The sequence below is a fragment of the Xiphophorus couchianus genome, chromosome 13, assembly GCF_001444195.1.
Source record: "Xiphophorus couchianus chromosome 13, X_couchianus-1.0, whole genome shotgun sequence".
NCBI lineage: Eukaryota > Metazoa > Chordata > Actinopteri > Cyprinodontiformes > Poeciliidae > Xiphophorus > Xiphophorus couchianus.
In genome coordinates, this window is record NC_040240.1 from 21231623 (window position 1) to 21253117 (window position 21495).

At 39.2% G+C, this 21495-nt stretch overlaps 1 protein-coding gene and 25 non-coding genes across 28 annotated transcripts in view; 1 reads left to right on the forward strand and 25 right to left on the reverse strand.

The window, feature by feature from the left end:
- LOC114156090 (tenascin-X-like) overlaps nt 1-21495 on the forward strand; it is a 58003-nt gene that overhangs the window by 20502 nt on the left and 16006 nt on the right. For all 3 annotated transcript variants that reach the window (XM_028036303.1, XM_028036302.1, XM_028036304.1), the window contains exons 5-6: nt 12054-13793; nt 18785-18900. In XM_028036303.1, coding sequence (XP_027892104.1) covers nt 12054-13793; nt 18785-18900 — 1856 coding nt within the window. The remainder of the gene's footprint in view (nt 1-12053; nt 13794-18784; nt 18901-21495) is intronic.
- Nucleotides 795-868, reverse strand: trnai-aau (transfer RNA isoleucine (anticodon AAU)). The gene has a single exon. It is a non-coding gene; the product is annotated as a tRNA-Ile (tRNA).
- trnai-aau (transfer RNA isoleucine (anticodon AAU)) lies at nt 1030-1103 on the reverse strand. The gene has a single exon. It is a non-coding gene; the product is annotated as a tRNA-Ile (tRNA).
- trnai-aau (transfer RNA isoleucine (anticodon AAU)) lies at nt 1252-1325 on the reverse strand. The gene has a single exon. It is a non-coding gene; the product is annotated as a tRNA-Ile (tRNA).
- On the reverse strand, nt 1944-2017 carry trnai-aau (transfer RNA isoleucine (anticodon AAU)). The gene has a single exon. It is a non-coding gene; the product is annotated as a tRNA-Ile (tRNA).
- trnai-aau (transfer RNA isoleucine (anticodon AAU)) lies at nt 2179-2252 on the reverse strand. The gene has a single exon. It is a non-coding gene; the product is annotated as a tRNA-Ile (tRNA).
- trnai-aau (transfer RNA isoleucine (anticodon AAU)) lies at nt 2623-2696 on the reverse strand. Its single transcript has one exon. It is a non-coding gene; the product is annotated as a tRNA-Ile (tRNA).
- On the reverse strand, nt 2858-2931 carry trnai-aau (transfer RNA isoleucine (anticodon AAU)). Its single transcript has one exon. It is a non-coding gene; the product is annotated as a tRNA-Ile (tRNA).
- Nucleotides 3080-3153, reverse strand: trnai-aau (transfer RNA isoleucine (anticodon AAU)). The gene has a single exon. It is a non-coding gene; the product is annotated as a tRNA-Ile (tRNA).
- Nucleotides 3315-3388, reverse strand: trnai-aau (transfer RNA isoleucine (anticodon AAU)). Its single transcript has one exon. It is a non-coding gene; the product is annotated as a tRNA-Ile (tRNA).
- On the reverse strand, nt 3537-3610 carry trnai-aau (transfer RNA isoleucine (anticodon AAU)). The gene has a single exon. It is a non-coding gene; the product is annotated as a tRNA-Ile (tRNA).
- Nucleotides 3772-3845, reverse strand: trnai-aau (transfer RNA isoleucine (anticodon AAU)). The gene has a single exon. It is a non-coding gene; the product is annotated as a tRNA-Ile (tRNA).
- trnai-aau (transfer RNA isoleucine (anticodon AAU)) lies at nt 4660-4733 on the reverse strand. The gene has a single exon. It is a non-coding gene; the product is annotated as a tRNA-Ile (tRNA).
- trnai-aau (transfer RNA isoleucine (anticodon AAU)) lies at nt 4895-4968 on the reverse strand. The gene has a single exon. It is a non-coding gene; the product is annotated as a tRNA-Ile (tRNA).
- trnai-aau (transfer RNA isoleucine (anticodon AAU)) lies at nt 5117-5190 on the reverse strand. Its single transcript has one exon. It is a non-coding gene; the product is annotated as a tRNA-Ile (tRNA).
- trnai-aau (transfer RNA isoleucine (anticodon AAU)) lies at nt 5809-5882 on the reverse strand. The gene has a single exon. It is a non-coding gene; the product is annotated as a tRNA-Ile (tRNA).
- trnai-aau (transfer RNA isoleucine (anticodon AAU)) lies at nt 6044-6117 on the reverse strand. Its single transcript has one exon. It is a non-coding gene; the product is annotated as a tRNA-Ile (tRNA).
- trnai-aau (transfer RNA isoleucine (anticodon AAU)) lies at nt 6501-6574 on the reverse strand. Its single transcript has one exon. It is a non-coding gene; the product is annotated as a tRNA-Ile (tRNA).
- trnai-aau (transfer RNA isoleucine (anticodon AAU)) lies at nt 6736-6809 on the reverse strand. Its single transcript has one exon. It is a non-coding gene; the product is annotated as a tRNA-Ile (tRNA).
- On the reverse strand, nt 7663-7736 carry trnai-aau (transfer RNA isoleucine (anticodon AAU)). The gene has a single exon. It is a non-coding gene; the product is annotated as a tRNA-Ile (tRNA).
- On the reverse strand, nt 7885-7958 carry trnai-aau (transfer RNA isoleucine (anticodon AAU)). The gene has a single exon. It is a non-coding gene; the product is annotated as a tRNA-Ile (tRNA).
- trnai-aau (transfer RNA isoleucine (anticodon AAU)) lies at nt 8120-8193 on the reverse strand. The gene has a single exon. It is a non-coding gene; the product is annotated as a tRNA-Ile (tRNA).
- Nucleotides 8355-8428, reverse strand: trnai-aau (transfer RNA isoleucine (anticodon AAU)). The gene has a single exon. It is a non-coding gene; the product is annotated as a tRNA-Ile (tRNA).
- trnai-aau (transfer RNA isoleucine (anticodon AAU)) lies at nt 9269-9342 on the reverse strand. The gene has a single exon. It is a non-coding gene; the product is annotated as a tRNA-Ile (tRNA).
- On the reverse strand, nt 9491-9564 carry trnai-aau (transfer RNA isoleucine (anticodon AAU)). The gene has a single exon. It is a non-coding gene; the product is annotated as a tRNA-Ile (tRNA).
- On the reverse strand, nt 9726-9799 carry trnai-aau (transfer RNA isoleucine (anticodon AAU)). The gene has a single exon. It is a non-coding gene; the product is annotated as a tRNA-Ile (tRNA).

Consider the following 21495-nt stretch of genomic DNA (forward strand, 5'->3'; position numbering starts at 1 on the left):
AACCTTACAGGATCTTGACATAAGCAGTGAAAGTCTAATGCTTTGCATGAATGTTTAAATTAAAGCCTCCTCCTCTTTTGAAGAGTTGATTTTCTGGCAGACATTATGTTTCAATTGGCCAGTATGGAGATTGAACTCATGACCATGGTGTTATTAGCACCACGCTCTGACCAGCTGAGCTAACCAGCCTTACATAATGTTGAGTTTTCATCGATATCAGAAAACCTTACAGGATCTTGACATAAGCAGTGAAAGTCTAATGTTTTGCATGAATGTTTAATTTAAAGCCTCCTGCTCTTTTGAAGAGTTGATTTTCTGGAAGACATTATGTTTCAAATGGCGAGCATAGGTATTCAACCCATGACCTTGGCGTTATTAGCACCACGCTCTGACCAGCTGAGCTAACCGGCCATACATAATGTTGAGTTTTCATTGATATAAGAAAACCTTAGAGGATCTTGACATAAGCATTGAAATTGTAATGTTTTGCAAAATAAACATCCATCAAGGTTTAATTTGAAGCCTCCCGCTCTTTTGAAGAGTTGATTTTCCGGCAGACATTATGTTTCAAATGGCCAGTATGGGGATTGAACCCATGACCTTGGCGTTATTAGCACCACGGTCTGACCAGCTGAGCTAACCGGCCATACATAATGTTGAGTTTTCATCGATATCAGAATACCTTACAGGATCTTGACATAAGCAGTGAAAGTCTAATGTTTTGCATGAATGTTTAATTTAAAGCCTCCTGCTCTTTTGAAGAGTTGATTTTCTGGCAGACATTATGTTTCAAATGGCCAGTATGGGGATTGAACCCATGACCTTGGCGTTATTAGCACCACGCTCTGACCAGCTGAGCTAACCGGCCATACATAATGTTGAGTTTTCATTGATATAAGAAAACCTTAGAGGATCTTGACATAAGCAATGAAATTGTAATGTTTTGCAAAATCAACATCCATCAAGGTTTAATTTGAAGCCTCCCGCTCTTTTGAAGAGTTGATTTTCCGGCAGACATTATGTTTCAAATGGCCAGTATGGGGATTGAACCCATGACCTTGGCGTTATTAGCACCACGCTCTGACCAGCTGAGCTAACCGGCCATACATAATGTTGAGTTTTCATTGATATAAGAAAACCTTACAGGATCTTGACATAAGCCGTGAAAGTCTAATGTTTTGCATGAATGTTTAATTTAAAGCCTCCTGCTCTTTTGAAGAGTTGATTTTCTGGCAGACATTATGTTTCAAATGGCCAGTATGGGGATTGAACCCATGACCTTGGCGTTATTAGCACCACGCTCTGACCAGCTGAGCTAACCGGCCATACATAATGTTGAGTTTTCATCGATATAAGAAAACCTTAGAGGATCTTGACATAAGCAATGAAATTGTAATGTTTTGCAAAATCAACATCCATCAAGGTTTAATTTGAAGCCTCCTACTCTTTTGAAGAGTTGATTTTCCGGCAGACATTATGTTTCAAATGGCCAGTATGGGGATTGAACCCATGACCTTGGCGTTATTAGCACCACGCTATGACCAGCTGAGCTAACCGGCCATACATAATGTTGAGTTTTCATTGATATAAGAAAACCTTAGAGGATCTTGACATAAGCAATGAAATTGTAATGTTTTGCAAAATCAACATCCATCAAGGTTTCATTGGAAGCCTCCCGCTCTTCTGAAGAGTTGATTTTCTGGCAGACATTATGTTTCAAATGGCCAGTATGGGGATTGAACCCATGACCTTGGCGTTATTAGCACCACGCCATGACCAGCTGAGCTAACCGGCCATACATAATGTTGAGTTTTCATCGATATCAGAAAACCTTACAGGATCTTGACATAAGCAGTGAAAGTCTAATGTTTTGCATAAATGTTTAATTTAAAGCCTCCTGCTCTTTTGAAGAGTTGATTTTCTGGCAGACATTATGTTTCAAATGGCCAGTATGGGGATTGAACCCATGACCTTGGTGTTATTAGCACCACGCTCTGACCAGCTGAGCTAACCAGCCATACATAATGTTGAGTTTTCATCGATATAAGAAAACCTTAGAGGATCTTGACATAAGCATTGAAATTGTAATGTTTTGCAAAATCAACATCCATCAAGGTTTAACTTGAAGCCTCCTGCTCTTTTGAAGATTTGATTTTCCGGCAGACATTATGTTTCAAATGGCCAGTATGGGGATTGAACCCATGACCTTGGCGTTATTAGCACCACGCTCTGACCATCTGAGCTAACCGGCCATACATAATGTTGAGTTTTCATCGATATCAGAAAACCTTACAGGACCTTGACATAAGCAGTGAAAGTTTAATGTTTTGCATGAATGTTTAATTTAAAGCCTACTCCTCTTTTGAAGAGTTGATTTTCTGGCAGACATTATGTTTCATTTGGCCAGTATGGAGATTGAACTCATGACCTTGGTGTTATTAGCACCACGCTCTGACCAGCTGAGCTAACTGGCCATACATAATGTTGAGTTTTCATCGATATCAGAAAACCTTACAGGATCTTGACATAAGCAGTGAAAGTCTAATGTTTTCCATGAATGTTTAATTTAAAGCCTCCTGCTCTTTTGAAGAGTTGATTTTCTGGCAGACATTATGTTTCAAATGGCCAGTATGGGTATTGAACCCATGACCTTGGCGTTATTAGCACCACGCTCTGACCAGCTGAGCTAACCGGCCATACATAATGTTGAGTTTTCATCGATATAAGAAAACCTTAGAGGATCTTGACATAAGCATTGAAATTGTAATGTTTTGCAAAATCAACATCCATCAAGGTTTAACTTGAAGCCTCCCGCTCTTTTGAAGAGTTGATTTTCCGGCAGACATTATGTTTCAAATGGCCAGTATGGGGATTGAACCCATGACCTTGGCGTTATTAGCACCACGCTCTGACCAGCTGAGCTAACCGGCCATACATAATGTTGAGTTTTCATCGATATCAGAAAACCTTACAGGATCTTGACATAAGCAGTGAAAGTCTAATGTTTTGCATGAACGTTTAATTTAAAGCCTCCTGCTCTTTTGAAGAGTTGATTTTCTGGCAGACATTATGTTTCAAATGGCCAGTATGGGGATTGAACCCATGACCTTGGCGTTATTAGCACCACGCTCTGACCAGCTGAGCTAACCGGCCATACATAATGTTGAGTTTTCATCGATATAAGAAAACCTTAGAGGATCTTGACATAAGCATTGAAATTGTAATGTTTTGCAAAATCAACATCCATCAAGGTTTAACTTGAAGCCTCCCGCTCTTTTGAAGAGTTGATTTTCCGGCAGACATTATGTTTCAAATGGCCAGTATGGGGATTGAACCCATGACCTTGGCGTTATTAGCACCACGCTCTGACCAGCTGAGCTAACCGGCCATACATAATGTTGAGTTTTCATCGATATCAGAAAACCTTACAGGATCTTGACATAAGCAGTGAAAGTCTAATGTTTTGCATGAACGTTTAATTTAAAGCCTCCTGCTCTTTTGAAGAGTTGATTTTCTGGCAGACATTATGTTTCAAATGGCCAGTATGGGGATTGAACCCATGACCTTGGCGTTATTAGCACCACGCTCTGACCAGCTGAGCTAACCGGCCATACATAATGTTGAGTTTTCATCGATATAAGAAAACCTTAGAGGATCTTGACATAAGCATTGAAATTGTAATGTTTTGCAAAATCAACATCCATCAAGGTTTAACTTGAAGCCTCCTGCTCTTTTGAAGAGTTGATTTTCCGGCAGACATTATGTTTCAAATGGCCAGTATGGGGATTGAACCCATGACCTTGGCGTTATTAGCACCATGCTCTGACCAGCTGAGCTAACCGGCCATACATAACGTTGAGTTTTCATCGATATCAGAAAACCTTACAGGATCTTGACATAAGCAGTGAAAGTCTAATGTTTTGCATGAATGTTTAAATTAAAGCCTCCTCCTCTTTTGAAGAGTTGATTTTCTGGCAGACATTATGTTTCAATTGGCCAGTATGGAGATTGAACTCATGACCTTGGTGTTATTAGCACCACGCTCTGACCAGCTGAGCTAACCGGCCTTACATAATGTTGAGTTTTCATCGATATCAGAAAACCTTACAGGATCTTGACATAAGCAGTGAAAGTCTAATGTTTTGCATGAATGTTTAATTTAAAGCCTCCTGCTCTTTTGAAGAGTTGATTTTCTGGAAGACATTATGTTTCAAATGGCGAGCATAGGTATTGAACCCATGACCTTGGCGTTATTAGCACCACGCTCTGACCAGCTGAGCTAACCGGCCATACATAATGTTGAGTTTTCATTGATATAAGAAAACCTTAGAGGATCTTGACATAAGCAATGAAATTGTAATGTTTTGCAAAATCAACATCCATCAAGGTTTAATTTGAAGCCTCCCGCTCTTTTGAAGAGTTGATTTTCCAGCAGACATTATGTTTCAAATGGCCAGTATGGGGATTGAACCCATAACCTTGGCGTTATTAGCACCACGGTCTGACCAGCTGAGCTAACCGGCCATACATAATGTTGAGTTTTCATCGATTTCAGAATACCTTACAGGATCTTGACATAAGCAGTGAAAGTCTAATGTTTAATTTAAAGCCTCCTGCTCTTTTGAAGAGTTGATTTTCTGGCAGACATTATGTTTCAAATGGCCAGTATGGGGATTGAACCCATGACCTTGGCGTTATTAGCACCACGCTCTGACCAGCTGAGCTAACCGGCCATACATAATGTTGAGTTTTCATTGATATAAGAAAACCTTAGAGGATCTTGACATAAGCAATGAAATTGTAATGTTTTGCAAAATCAACATCCATCAAGGTTTAATTTGAAGCCTCCCGCTCTTTTGAAGAGTTGATTTTCCGGCAGACATTATGTTTCAAATGGCCAGTATGGGGATTGAACCCATGACCTTGGCGTTATTAGCACCACGCTCTGACCAGCTGAGCTAACCGGCCATACATAATGTTGAGTTTTCATTGATATAAGAAAACCTTACAGGATCTTGACATAAGCAGTGAAAGTCTAATGTTTTGCATGAATGTTTAATTTAAAGCCTCCTGCTCTTTTGAAGAGTTGATTTTCTGGCAGACATTATGTTTCAAATGGCCAGTATGGGGATTGAACCCATGACCTTGGCGTTATTAGCACCACGCTCTGACCAGCTGAGCTAACCGGCCATACATAATGTTGAGTTTTCATCGATATAAGAAAACCTTAGAGGATCTTGACATAAGCATTGAAATTTTAATGTTTTGCAAAATAAACATCCATCAAGGTTTAATTTGAAGCCTCCCGCTCTTTTGAAGAGTTGATTTTCCGGCAGACATTATGTTTCAAATGGCCAGTATGGGGACTGAACCCATGACCTTGGCGTTATTAGCACCACGCTCTGACCAGCTGAGCTAACCGGCCATACATAATGTTGAGTTTTCATCGATATCAGAATACCTTACAGGATCTTGACATAAGCAGTGAAAGTCTAATGTTTTGCATGAATGTTTAATTTAAAGCCTCCTGCTCTTTTGAAGAGTTGATTTTCTGGCAGACATTATGTTTCAAATGGCCAGTATGGGGATGGAACCCATGACCTTGGCGTTATTAGCACCACGCTCTGACCAGCTGAGCTAACCGGCCATACATAATGTTGAGTTTTCATCGATATAAGAAAACCTTAGAGGATCTTGACATAAGCATTGAAATTGTAATGTTTTGCAAAATAAACATCCATCAAGGTTTAATTTGAAGCCTCCTGCTCTTTTGAAGAGTTGATTTTCTGGCAGACATTATGTTTCAAATGGCCAGTATGGGGGTTGAACCCATGACCTTGGCGTTATTAGCACCACGCTCTGACCAGCTGAGCTAACCGGCCATACATAATGTCGAGTTTTCATCGATATCAGAAAACCTTACAGGATCTTGACATAAGCATTGAAATTGTAATGTTTTGCAAAATCAACATCCATCAAGGTTTAATTTGAAGCCTCCTGCTCTTTTGAAGAGTTGATTTTCCGGCAGACATTATGTTTCAAATGGCCAGTATGGGGATTGAACCCATGACCTTGGCGTTATTAGCACCACGCTCTGACCAGCTGAGCTAACCGGCCATACATAATGTTGAGATTTCATCGATATCAGAAAACCTTACAGGATCTTGACATAAGCAGTGAAAGTCTAATATTTTGCATGAATGTTTAATTTAAAGCCTCCTGCTCTTTTGAAGACTTGATTTTCTGGCAGACATTATGTTTCAAATGGCCAGTATGGGGATGGAACCCATGACCTTGGCGTTATTAGCACCACGCTCTGACCAGCTGAGCTAACCGGCCATACATAATGTTGAGTTTTCATCGATATAAGAAAACCTTAGAGGATCTTGACATAAGCATTGAAATTGTAATGTTTTGCAAAATAAACATCCATCAAGGTTTAATTTGAAGCCTCCTGCTCTTTTGAAGAGTTGATTTTCTGGCAGACATTATGTTTCAAATGGCCAGTATGGGGGTTGAACCCATGACCTTGGCGTTATTAGCACCACGCTCTGACCAGCTGAGCTAACCGGCCATACATAATGTCGAGTTTTCATCGATATCAGAAAACCTTACAGGATCTTGACATAAGCATTGAAATTGTAATGTTTTGCAAAATCAACATCCATCAAGGTTTAATTTGAAGCCTCCCGCTCTTTTGAAGAGTTGATTTTCCGGCAGACATTATGTTTCAAATGGCAAGTATGGGGATTGAACCCATGACCTTGGCGTTATTAGCACCACGCTCTGACCAGCTGAGCTAACCGGCCATACATAATGTTGAGTTTTCATCGATATAAGAAAACCTTAGAGGATCTTGACATAAGCATTGAAATTTTAATGTTTTGCAAAATAAACATCCATCAAGGTTTAATTTGAAGCCTCCCGCTCTTTTGAAGAGTTGATTTTCCGGCAGACATTATGTTTCAAATGGCCAGTATGGGGACTGAACCCATGACCTTGGCGTTATTAGCACCACGCTCTGACCAGCTGAGCTAACCGGCCATACATAATGTTGAGTTTTCATCGATATCAGAATACCTTACAGGATCTTGACATAAGCAGTGAAAGTCTAATGTTTTGCATGAATGTTTAATTTAAAGCCTCCTGCTCTTTTGAAGAGTTGATTTTCTGGCAGACATTATGTTTCAAATGGCCAGTATGGGGATGGAACCCATGACCTTGGCGTTATTAGCACCACGCTCTGACCAGCTGAGCTAACCGGCCATACATAATGTTGAGTTTTCATCGATATAAGAAAACCTTAGAGGATCTTGACATAAGCATTGAAATTGTAATGTTTTGCAAAATAAACATCCATCAAGGTTTAATTTGAAGCCTCCTGCTCTTTTGAAGAGTTGATTTTCTGGCAGACATTATGTTTCAAATGGCCAGTATGGGGGTTGAACCCATGACCTTGGCGTTATTAGCAACACGCTCTGACCAGCTGAGCTAACCGGCCATACATAATGTCGAGTTTTCATCGATATCAAAAAACCTTACAGGATCTTGACATAAGCATTGAAATTGTAATGTTTTGCAAAATCAACATCCATCAAGGTTTAATTTGAAGCCTCCCGCTCTTTTGAAGAGTTGATTTTCCGGCAGACATTATGTTTCAAATGGCCAGTATGGGGATTGAACCCATGACCTTGGCGTTATTAGCACCACGCTCTGACCAGCTGAGCTAACCGGCCATACATAATGTTGAGATTTCATCGATATCAGAAAACCTTACAGGATCTTGACATAAGCAGTGAAAGTCTAATGTTTTGCATGAATGTTTAATTTAAAGCCTCCTGCTCTTTTGAAGACTTGATTTTCTGGCAGACATTATGTTTCAAATGGCCAGTATGGGGATTGAACCCATGACCTTGGCGTCATTAGCACCACGCTCTGACCAGCTGAGCTAACCGGCCATACATAATGTTGAGTTTTCATCGATATAAGAAAACCTTAGAGGATCTTGACATAAGCATTGAAATTGTAATGTTTTGCAAAATAAACATCCATCAAGGTTTAATTTGAAGCCTCCTGCTCTTTTGAAGAGTTGTTTTTCCGGCAGACATTATGTTTCAAATGGCCAGTATGGGGATTGAACCCATGACCTTGGCGTTATTAGCACCACGCTCTGACCAGCTGAGCTAACCGGCCATACATAATGTTGAGTTTTCATCGATATAAGAAAACCTTAGAGGATCTTGACATAAGCATTGAAATTTTAATGTTTTGCAAAATAAACATCCATCAAGGTTTAATTTGAAGCCTCCCGCTCTTTTGAAGAGTTGATTTTCCGGCAGACATTATGTTTCAAATGGCCAGTATGGGGATTGAACCCATGACCTTGGCGTTATTAGCACCACGCTCTGACCAGCTGAGCTAACCGGCCATACATAATGTTGAGTTTTCATCGATATCAGAATACTTTACAGGATCTTGACATAAGCAGTGAAAGTCTAATGTTTTGCATGAATGTTTAATTTAAAGCCTCCTGCTCTTTTGAAGAGTTGATTTTCTGGCAGACATTATGTTTCAAATGGCCAGTATGGGGATGGAACCCATGACCTTGGCGTTATTAGCACCACGCTCTGACCAGCTGAGCTAACCGGCCATACATAATGTTGAGTTTTCATCGATATAAGAAAACCTTAGAGGATCTTGACATAAGCAATGAAATTGTAATGTTTTGCAAAATCAACATCCATCAAGGTTTAATTTGAAGCCTCCTACTCTTTTGAAGAGTTGATTTTCCGGCAGACATTATGTTTCAAATGGCCAGTATGGGGATTGAACCCATGACCTTGGCGTTATTAGCACCACGCTATGACCAGCTGAGCTAACCGGCCATACATAATGTTGAGTTTTCACTGATTTAAGAAAACCTTAGAGGATCTTTACATAAGCAATGAAATTGTAATGTTTTGCAAAATCAACATCCATCAAGGTTTATTTGGAAGCCTCCCGCTCTTTTGAAGAGTTGATTTTCCGGCAGACATTATGTTTCAAATGGCCAGTATGGGGATTGAACCCATGACCTTGGCGTTATTAGCACCACGCCATGACCAGCTGAGCTAACCGGCCATACATAATGTTGAGTTTTCATCGATATCAGAAAACCTTACAGGATCTTGACATAAGCAGTGAAAGTCTAATGTTTTGCATGAATGTTTAATTTGAAGCCTCCTGCTCTTTTGAAGAGTTGATTTTCTGGCAGACATTATGTTTCAAATGGCCAGTATGGGGATTGAACCCATGACCTTGGCGTTATTAGCACCACGCTCTGACCAGCTGAGCTAACCGGCCATACATAATGTTGAGTTTTCATCGATATCAGAAAACCTTACAGGATCTTGACATAAGCAGTGAAAGTCTAATGTTTTGCATGAATGTTTAATTTAAAGCCTCCTGCTCTTTTGAAGAGTTGATTTTCTGGCAGACATTATGTTTCAAATGGCCAGTATGGGGATTGAACCCATGACCTTGGTGTTATTAGCACCACGCTCTGACCAGCTGAGCTAACCGGCCATACATAATGTTGAGTTTTCATCGATATCAGAAAATCTTACAGGATCTTGACATAAGCAATGAAATTGTAATGTTTTGCAAAATAAACATCCATCAAGGTTTAATTTGAAGCCTCCCACTCTTTTGAAGAGTTGATTTTCCGGCAGCATTTATGTTTCAAATGGCCAGTATGGGGATTGAACCCACGACCTTGGCGTTATTAGCACCACGCTCTGACCAGCTGAGCTAACCGGCCATACATAATGTTGACTTTTCATCGATATAAGAAAACCTTACAGGATCTTGACATAAACCGTGAAATTCTAATGTTTTGCAAAATCAACAGCCATCAAGGTTTAATTTAAAGTCTCCTGCTCTTTTGAAGACTTGATTTTCTGGCAGACTTTAACCGGCCATACATAATATCGAGTTTTCATTGATATACGAAAACCGTACATGATCTGACCACAATGAAGATTTGAAAAAATGCTAATATTATGTTTTTCAAAATCAACATGCTTAAAGGTGTTTTTTCCAGTCTTTTTTTATCTTGAAGTGTTGATTTTATTTTTCAGTCATTTTTATTTTGAAGTGTTGATTTTTTTTTTCAGAGCCATTTTTTATTTTGAAGTGTTGATTTTAAAACGTTTCTCAATCAATGAAGATTTAAGAAAAGTGCTCATATTCCCATATTGATTTTTCAAAATCAATATGCATAATGGTTTAATTTAAAGCCTTCTGCCATTTTTAAAATACTTAAGTCAAATGTTAAAGTTACCAAAAATAAGTCTGAAATTAATAACCCTTACTTGGTAATCTAGTATTGTAGATAATTTTGTCATCTAGATATAAAAACACAGTGATGATGACTGATCAAAAATGTTTTTTTTGTTCTTTTTGTAGAATATTTGTCATCGAGAAGATAAAGTTGGCCTTTTAAAACTATAGTTTAATTTATAGCCAAATGCCTGCTGAAGAATTTGACTAAGAACATGATAAACTGCCAGAAATCAAGCGATGAGCTAATACAGTTCAGTTTATTATCCACTTTGCTTGATTTTGTCTTAGAAGGAAAAATTTTAATTATGTTGTAGTTTACATTTTAGTTAGCCTTCAGGAAAGGATTTAAGTAAATGTACTGTGAGGTTATGGAAACACAACTTGATCTGTTGCTGCTGTGTGTGTGTGTATATGTGTGTTACCCCTCAGTTCTTTGCCCACTGTGATCTCAGTCTCTTCTCACACCAATGGAGTTCCTCCACTCATAGTTTCAACAGCAGATACACACACACCCTACTGCACACCCGCACGCACCCCCCCCCCCCCCCCCTCCACACACACACACACACATCATCCTTGTACTTCTGTGCAAACCGAGGACTTTGCATAGACTTCCATTCATTGTAGTAATTTCCCCTTACCATTACTAGTCTATTTCTAAACCTAACTTTAACCAAAACTAAATTCACACTGTACCTTTAAATCTAACTAGTAAAGCCTAGTAGGCTAGCAAAAAATTGAGAAGCAGGAAAGGTATTCACTTTCTACAAATGACTTTCTTGGTGAATATTATGAAAGTAGTCCTCTATATGTAGTATTTACAAGTACACACACACAAAGGCCTCATCACACAAAACAATTCGGTCCTATGCAGCTTAATTGTAGAAAATTATACCTCCTCCCCCAAGAAAAATTCTTAATGCACAACAGAATGTTTCATGTAACTCATGCAAGACTCCAACTCATTTTCATCCGAACTGAATCTAAATAAGTTAAATATAATCACTTACTTATAATACCCTCCCCAATTATTGGTAACCTTGATTTAATAAAAAAATGCTAATGCTTTAAAGTTCATCCATCATTTCTTGCTTTGTTTGAATATTTTAAAACGACAAAAAACTGAACAAATTTCATAAGGGGCATCCTGTGGTCAGTGGGAGAGAAAGTGAATCATATAGAGAAGCCAGGATCCTTATTGCAGGTTTTATTACCATACCAGGTCATTTACTGCACATCTTCCACTTCTCTTGCTGCCCTTATTTCTGTCTATTAAATAAAATCAACTACTGCTACAACATCATTAAGAAGAAAAAATTCAAACGAGGGCATTAATACATCCACCTATTGTCTACACTGCTTGTCTGGAGAGGTTTGGGAGGGAGTCATTGCCTATCTCCAAAGGCCAAGACGTTTAACAGGATCTGTTAAACAGGACGTTTAAAATGATAAGTCGACATATCATGTTAACTTGATATGTCAGCTGTTAAATCAACTAGCATATCAAGTCAGCTAAATTACATTTTATGGCCATTATTGGAGTGGATATCTCCCAGTTTACTGAATCCCAGTCTTGTAGTGTATAGCACACTTGTAGGCTATACAGGACATAAAATGATATATAAATACATTTGTACATATACTGTACATATTTATATATTTGGCATTTGTTCAACTTTATTCAACAAATCTAACAGAAACCTTTGTCTGGGTCTATCTATTTTCTTTAGGTGCTGGCTGCTCCATAAAACCAGAAAAGGAGGAATGTCCCAATGAGTGCAGTGATCAAGGTCGCTGTGTGGATGGCAAGTGCGTCTGCTTTCCAGGCTACAGCGGGCCGGACTGCAGCGAGTCCAGCTGTCCCGGGAACTGTAAAGGCCGCGGGAGGTGCGTGAATGGACAGTGTGTGTGTGACCCTGGTTTCTCTGGTCCCGACTGCTCCCAAAAAGCCTGCCCAGACAACTGCAGCAATCGTGGGAAGTGTGTGAACGGCAAGTGTGTATGCAACTCTGGTTCCACAGGTCCAAGTTGTTCTGAAGAATCTTGTCCTAAAAACTGCAACAGAAGAGGACGCTGCGTTAATGGCCAGTGCGTGTGTAACACTGGATTCACAGGTCCAGATTGTTCCAAAAGGGGCTGTCCTGGAAACTGCAACAACAGGGGGCGCTGTGTCGATGGCAAATGTGTTTGTGACTCCGGCTCCACTGGTCCTGACTGCTCTGAGGTCGCCTGTCCTGGAAACTGCAACAACAGGGGGCGCTGTGTCGATGGCAAATGTGTTTGTGACTCCGGCTCCACTGGTCCTGACTGCTCTGAGGTCGCCTGTCCTGGAAACTGCAACAACAGGGGGCGCTGTGTCGATGGCAAATGTGTTTGTGACTCCGGCTCCACTGGTCCTGACTGCTCTGAGGTCGCCTGTCCTGGAAACTGCAACAACAGGGGGCGCTGTGTCGATGGCAAATGTGTTTGTGACTCCGGCTCCACTGGTCCTGACTGCTCTGAGGTCGCCTGTCCTGGAAACTGCAACAACAGGGGGCGCTGTGTCGATGGCAAATGTGTTTGTGACTCCGGCTCCACTGGTCCTGACTGCTCTGAGGTCGCCTGTCCTGGAAACTGCAACAACAGGGGGCGCTGTGTCGATGGCAAATGTGTTTGTGACTCCGGCTCCACTGGTCCTGACTGCTCTGAGGTCGCCTGTCCAGGAAACTGCAACAACAGGGGGCGCTGTGTCGATGGTAAATGCGTTTGTGACATCGGCTCCACTGGTCCTGACTGCTCCAAGGTCGCCTGTCCTGGAAACTGCAACAACAGGGGGCGCTGTGTCGATGGCAAATGTGTTTGTGATGATGGTTTCACTGGCAAGGACTGCCAGGAAAGAGCATGCCCTAATGACTGTAACGACCGTGGGAGATGTGTAGATGGAAAATGTGTCTGTGACAACGGCTTCACCGGTACTGACTGTACTGAGACCACCTGTCCGGGAAACTGCAACAACAGGGGGCGCTGCATTAATGGACAGTGTGTTTGTGACAATGGTTTCACAGGTGAAGACTGCTCTGAAAAAACCTGCCCCGATAACTGCAGCAATCGTGGAACATGTGTTGATGGCCGATGTGTCTGTGAGAGCGGCTTCTCTGGCGATGATTGTTCTGAGTACGCTTGCCCTGAGAACTGCAAAAACAGGGGGCGCTGCATCGATGGACAATGTGTTTGTAATGAGGGATTCATTGGTGAAGACTGCTCTGAAAAAGGTTGCCCCAACAACTGCAACAACCATGGAAGATGCGTGAATGGGAAATGTGTTTGTGATGTCCCGTTCACCGGACCGGACTGTTCTATTAGAGGTTGTCCCAATAACTGCAGCAACAAAGGGCGATGCATCAAAGGACATTGTGTTTGCCGGCGAGGATTTATTGGACCGGACTGCAGCCAGTGCAGAGAGGGCATGACTGGGCCAAACTGTAACATTGGTAAGTCAGAGTCACCTTAATCTATATTTAATAATATAGGTCTTCCTTAATGTCTTTTTACGGAAGACATTAAAGAGTAGGTTTTAGTGCGAGAAAACAAGGAGTAATCCAAGGTTTCTTCTCCTCAAGGGTACTTTCATTGAAATGACAAGTAAAAAAGAGGGATTCTCCGATTTTGAAATTCCTATTTCCTTCTGCTCTAGAATAAAATTATTTGTATCATTATCAGCCAGGTTACTTTGATCCAATGCAGTTGCACTTTCTTGCTGTTGTTTTCAAGGGATGTTGCCATGGTGTGTTAGCACATAAGCTCTCATGGAGCCGGTTAAAGCTGCAATCATTCCACTGACGGAACTGTTTCATTAACAGTGGAGCAGAACCAAGACCCACTGCCCATAAAAATGCCTCATACTCCTGTGTAATGGGTGTTTGCTCGAGTCTGACACAAGACATGAGTGTGTTTCAGTGTGTTATGTGCTTTTCCAAATGTGTGCAAGTATTTACAGGAGTTGATGGAGGGATGCCCCACAATCTAGAGTCCTCTGGTGGAAAAGCTAAGTGGGTATCATAAACTTTTCATGGAATTTGTTGGAATTTGTGCAAAAATACTTTGATCTCAATAAAAGAAAATTAACATGGGAAAGAATACTGAAGAAAAAGCTTACATTTTAAGACCTAACTATCCACTGACCTTTGATAGTTGTTCAAGATAAAGTTTCACATTTACACAAAAAATGTCCAGGCTGTCACACTTATTTTTAGGTATTTGAGTGTAATGTAGTGTTCAAATGTAATCCTAACTAATATGTAAATACACAAGCCTATTTACTAAATAACAAGACAGGTAGATGGAGTTTAGCTAAACATGCAGTAGAGCGTTTTGAGAGATTAGTTACAGGTTTGGTTTAAATCAGTAACGAGGTGGCAAAAACATTTATAAATGGTGTAAAAATGCAAAAAGAACAAACGGAAACAAAATACTAAATAAGGAGTTGCTAAACTACTGAAAACTGCATTTAAATTCCAACATACTGTTCATTAGATGATAAAACATGTCAGACTATAGGGCTAATAAAAGTCACAACCAGAGAATAAATGGCTTTCATTTTCTGCAGACATTCACATTTACATGACCTGATGTCAAAGAAAAAACAATTTCCTGCCTTTGAAAGTTTCATGGTTGTTGAGCTGCATAAGCAAGATCCTTGTACAAAGCTCAGTTGGTGCCATGGTTAGATGCATTAAAAATTATTAATTTTTAAAAATGTTTCTGAGAGAAATTCAAGTGTGGATCTCAGAGTTTTACTTGTGCTGAGCAGAAGGCGGCTTAAAATGTATGAAGAGAAAGATAGATTTTTAGCCAAACTAAGACCCCTTGTTATGCTGATTGTACTGTAGTCTAATAACTATAGAGTGGTATCTGTGAAAGAAAGGCTTAAAGATCAAAAAACCCTTTCAAAATCCCAAGCAATGTCCAAGGCTTAGTCCTCCCTCCAAAAAAGTTTTATTCTCTGACAAGAAAGAAAATAAGTAATCTGTCCTGAATGGTTCCAATAACACTGGCATGAAAAAAAGATCTTGCTTCAGATGTTTATTGTATGCAGCACAGTGAATAGGGTTCTGGAGATCTTCACCTTAAGTAAACAATAGCGCTCCAGGTCGTGACTACATCTTATTATGTGGAGATGTTGCATCAGGCTTCCCTGTTTGACGGAGGGCCTCATCTGTATGACAATGACTGGGTCTTTCAATAAGACAATATTGCAGTTAACAATCCCTTCTTTTTGCTTTGGACTATATTGAACACTAGTGGTTCTTGCCTGGATGTTTCCACGGGTGAGCAGCTCTTTCTGTTTTTTACCACCTTCCCTAAAGACATAGAGAGACTTATTAGATCACATCCACTTTTTTACACAATTCTAACTGTAGACGACAAACTTGTTCACATACACAACTGACAGATAAGTTATAAATATATTTTTCTTTCTTTATTTAGTGGATGTTCAACAGTTCCAAATCAATTTTGTACATTTTTTGAGGAAGGATTTCAGTTCCAGACATTAGATTCTTTCATGGAGCCATCTTCATCACATGGAGAGTCAATTCCATCAACCCTCTGGAAACACATGAAGCATTTCTAACCAAATCTTTGGAACTGGATAACGAGAGCAGTGGGGCCACTCACAACTAAATCCTAGTTCACACATTTTTTTCATTCGTTTTTGGATTTTCATTAGGAGTATAAAAAGTTAGACTAGAGAAATTCTGGATTTTATTAGTTTGTGAAAATGTCACACTTTTTATTGATTCATTCTTGAATGAACCCTTTTAGAACATCAGAATTATTTCATATGTTCACTCAAAAATATTTACTTATACATTTCATTCATTCAATATTTACCAAAACAGGAAGAGACAACTTATAGATTGATGTCTCTGTTTTCCCATTTGTTTTCCTGCTGCAGAAACTTAGTGTAGATGTACATCTGGTTGCTTTTTAACCAGAACTTCACATATTTATAGTAATGAAGACACTGGAGAATGATAAAGAACTGCTTTCATATTCCTGTTAAATGCTTTTGTGATCTTCATGTTTTATTTGGATAATTGCTTATGGGAATATTACATCATACTCTCAGTGAGTGGTGAGTTTTCAGTTCTTTTTTAAGAGGGCCTTGCTGCAGTAAAACAAGTCTGTGAATTATTATCTCAGTAAGCCATAATTTTGTTCAGTTATTCATCAATGGGGGACTCCACAGTTTAGAGATCCTAAACTTGTAGAATGTACTAAAGTTGTGAAAGGAACTAAATTGGTGCAATAAACAGCTGGTGGGACTTTGGGTGGAGTTATTCTTCACAGATTATGAATCTGGCCTCCGTAGGTGTGTACATCTGAGGAATTTGTGGAAATATGAGCAAAATAAATAGCCAGCATGACGGTGCTGCATTCTTGATTTCTAACAAAAGGTTACTGGTATTATGTCTCTGCTGGAATGCCTCTTAACAATCTGAAACGTTTCTCCATGTAAGGGAGTATCTGCAGCTCCAAAAGTTTCCGACTAGCTGTGGAAGAGGAAGCAGAGTTTTTATCAGCTGCCCAGCAGCTCCAGGGCTTCTCAGCTTGACAAATACATTTTACATTTGATGTGCACTCTGTGACTCCTCGTTCTGAGTAGTAAACTTACATGTGCAATTTGGAGATGTGTGCACTCCTCTCTGCAAAGAAGCCTGGTCATGGCACTACATTTATAGGTATGGAGATTAAGGATTGTTTATTTCCACTTCTAGCCAATATTTCCCTCCAGGAGTGTTGCAATAATTATTTGGGGTTCTACCAGCTCAATGTTGGCATCAGGAGGTTGCAGCTTTGGCATGAAGTTAATATTGCTAGTTCATCCATTATTCTGGTAGATCAGTCTAGTGTGATAGGGTACAGTCTATAATTTTTGCCTCAGCCACATAACTGGAAATGTTTATTGCACACCTGATTATTCATTTTTTACAGTTCTGGGTTTGGATTCAACCAACTCCTGGTAAAAGTATCTGTGTATTTCCAGTTTTATTTAAAACACATAGACTGAATGTCAGCCACATAATCCAAAACCAGGCCCTGGTGAGTTTTAAATCATAACCCTGGATATGACTCTTAATGACAATACCACCCTGTATCATCTGAACTGTATCCTTTTCAAACAGATCAGATTTGACTGTGTTTTGTATTGAATGTTCTGAGAAGCAGATGGCTTAGGATTTAGTTGAAGATTAATGCAAATACATACATTTACTGACACGTGCTTGGTAAAGATAGGAACCTAAGTACATTTTTAGAGGGGACTAAATAATGTCCATAGGTCAGTTTGTTCCATGGTGGTGTGCGGTTTACAGAGGGAATATGTTTCCTGGTTCTCCTTTTAATGCTGTTTAAAACAATACTCTGCTTTTCACTCAATTATAAAACAAGTCCTGAGAAAAAATTTTCTTCACTTAATACATAAACATAAAATTTTTTTGATGATTAAAATACAATTACAGTTGCAATATCTGATTTTATAACTTTAATGGTTGTATAAGGGAGAATACACATTAAAAAGAAACAGAATCGTGGACCCAGAACTGCTTTCTGTGTTAAAGAAAAGTATACATTTAAAGGATGGAGAAGAGGAACATTAAGCTGTTGGCAGCAGCAATTTAGATGATGCCACCCTCCAGGGAGGGATCACAACTAAAGAGAACGCCAGACCAGATGTAGCTTCTAGAAGACTAAACAAAAATGGAGAGAAAGCAGGAAGTTAAAAGTTGAAATAATAGCAAATAATGCAAGCAGGAGAGATACTGAAACTTTAGTATGTTTCCTTTTTGTTGCAGTGTTTGGTTTTTCACCAGCAATATAGAAAAGGAAGTATCCATGTTAAACTGATTATTCACCAGTTTTTATTTGCATTTTTGCTTCTCCCTCATGCTTTGTCATTTTGTACCAGTAAAATTAGTAATTCTTTGCCAATGCTATCAACTGGTGCTAGTCATTTCACTTGGTTGACCACTATTGTGAAGAATAGCGAAGAATGATAAAACATGCTCACATCCAATATAATTATAATTTCTGTTGACTAGTTTGCATTACTCCTGTAGATTGTTGTTCTGATCCCACCTATGGCAGTCAGTCCTTACGTTATTTCATTTCCTGTATGTCAAAGTAGGAAATGTTGGAAAGACAGGTATTGATTGACCAATAGAGAGTACGATGGAAAGAGACTTAATAAGGTAAGTCTCTGATAAGTACTAAGTGGCGAATTGGCTAAATGACCAGCACCCTAAATAGGACACATTATGATGAGCAAAGTGGCACAAGAAAACAAAATAATTGATTTCTGAACTAAATCAATGGGAGTACCTAATTTAGCTACGTCCTACTTTTGGATCCTTTTTATTTGGAGCTACAGAGGAAAGAATATCCGCTGCTCTGAACAAGTTATTGTTGTTTTCTCTTTAAGCCATGGCGGGTGTGTCTCAGCTGGGTGTTCAGGACGTCACAGACTCTTCTGCCACTTTGATTTGGACTCAACCTGCTGTTCAGTATGAGACTTATCATATCACGTTTACCAGCCAGGTAAGTTCTCAACCTATTTTTACATTTCTCTTTGTCTGTCTATGATCCAAAAGTGTGTTTTGTTCATAATCCTTCAATTTTTATAAGAAATTCACAGAATTACTCCATCAGGTCTCATACTCCTCATTCCTTTGACTAAGCATGCCTTACAAAAAATTAGTTAAAACCTAAAAGCTGTATACCACTGAATATCATTACAGTTTCTTTCACTACATTTAGCATTCTTGTATCATTCTGAGAAGTAATTCAGAATTATTAGATTAGAGCTGAATCAAAGATTAAATTTTTTTTAGTCTGATGTCTCTTTAGGGTCCTTTAGGGAAAAGAAAAAACTGAAATAATCTGAAAATTGAGACAGATGAAAATAATAATGGTTATAATAGAAAAACCTTTGAATTCACAATAGAAGTTGCAGAATGTTTTTACTGTGAAGAGTTAGTATGGAAAGAGGAGAGCCTAGTCTTGTTTTTGTCTTTTGTCGCTGAATCAAACTTATGTTGGTTTTTTGTGTAAGCCAACAACAGACTGGTCTTTTTTCCAGGAGGAGTAGCTCAGCAGTCAGAACACCTGTTTCCAAATACTAGCACCTCATTTATCTTCAGCACACATGTTGCATTTCCTGAGCGATTCTTCGCTAACCAAATTTTAGGACATTTCCCTTCACTCAGAGGAGCTGTCTGCGATTCGTCATTCTGAAAGAGTGTCTTTAGTGATTAAACTGGCAGCTTAAACGGCATCAAACCATCTGCTGCTCTGGTTGTAATGGGAAACATAAAAGTAAACATAGCAACAGACTCTGAAGGAAGCAGCTCAATCTGTTGCTGAAGTTCACTAAGGAGACAAACCACAGACCTCTCCTCTTTTTCCCTTTCAAGGGTTATCGTTGTATTGCTCCCATAGCCAGAGCAGTAACATTCCTACATGCTTTGTTTAGCTATAATTGATCAAATATGTAACCATTGTGACAAATGCTGTTAATTGTATATTTGGTAAACAAAATATGTGAATATAACTTGCTAATTCAAACCATACAACAAAAACATTATATTTAGGAGGTAATTTTGACTTTCAACATGTAATGATTGGAGTATTTCAGAAATTAGTGGCCCACTGAGATTTTATAGCACGGCTATCTCTATTTCAGTTTTACAGAAAAAGGTTGAGTCAGAAAAAAGTATCCACGAAGCAGAATTTATGTGGATGAAAACGATAAATTGATGTCAGAGGAGAATGGGAATGCTAGTTTGCTATGAAAGAAAGACAGGAGTAGCTCAAATAACCACTTGTTACAGTCCAGGTATACATCAACTCTGAAATGCAAAAGATTGAAACTTAAAGCAGAATAGGGTCAACATTTTGCAGAAGAAACATGAAAACAATGTCTCACACTGTGGGATGTCTTGCACATAACTACCAAAGCATCATTGTTTTAATATTATAATCTTTCTAGTAGTGTTGGATTATGAACACATCTTGGAAGATAATCCATATAACTTAGCTCAAGTCATGGAAATCCTGTTTTTCTTACATAAAAATGAATTCACCGTATTATAACAGTCGCCCCAAAACACCACAGTCCACCAGAACACACCTGAGATCTGATGAAAGAGGAGATTACTATTATAGATACAGCTAAAACATCTCCAATATTTCAGGTTGATGGTGACAGGAAAATGATTTGGGAGATATTTTCTTGCCAGAATTTGATATCTACCATGAATAATGCAGTTCTGAAGGCAAATGGGAGTTTGGCCAGGTACCAGCAACAAGTACCTAGTTAAGTGGCTGGTCAGTGCATACACTGCAGTTGCATCGCTCCTGTGTTTTCAGGCAAAATATATTGGCCCAAGGAGTTGATTTTTCTTTTGTTTGTGTTGTTTTTGTTTTTGAGGATCATAATCTCTGCACACCAGACTTGGATTCTGTCTCTTTTCAACTTCACGGTCACCAGCAGTAAACCCAAATTTACGCTTTGAAGTTTTCCATTCAGCAAGTTCTCAGAGATTCCCACACATGTTCTTCCCTGAACAGCCGGATATTTTTTGGGCTTCATTATCTGGACAGCTAAAATCCCAAGGACAATAAGTGTGGCAGTGAACATTTCTGAAACTGTCAAACAATCTCAATCTCTTTTATAGAGTAAGGTTGGCTTTTGTAGGGGCAAAATACTTGATAGTATGCCGTTTCTTTTATGCAGCAGTTAAAGATCAGCTCATGTATTAGGTACTTTACAATTAGTTGTTGTCCAGCATGGTTTGTTCATAAACATGTGTGATGAATCCATTCCAGAGGACATTAAAGAATAGGAAAATTACAACATGCATTTGAAAGTGACTGAAACGGAAAAGGCAACTGAACAAAGAAAACACTTCTTAACCTTATTTTCTAAAATATTTAAATTTAAAACTGTCACCAAGATGAAAGGGAAGCAACTCACTGTTTTAGATTACTGCACAAAGTCTGGACATTTTACCACCACAAGGCACATGTTTTTTCCTTTTGAACATTTTTTTCCCATGCAAACCGTGTCATAATGATTGTCACGTATGGTGATTAATTTCAAGAGGCCAGTGTTCGATCCAGCAGTGACTTTAT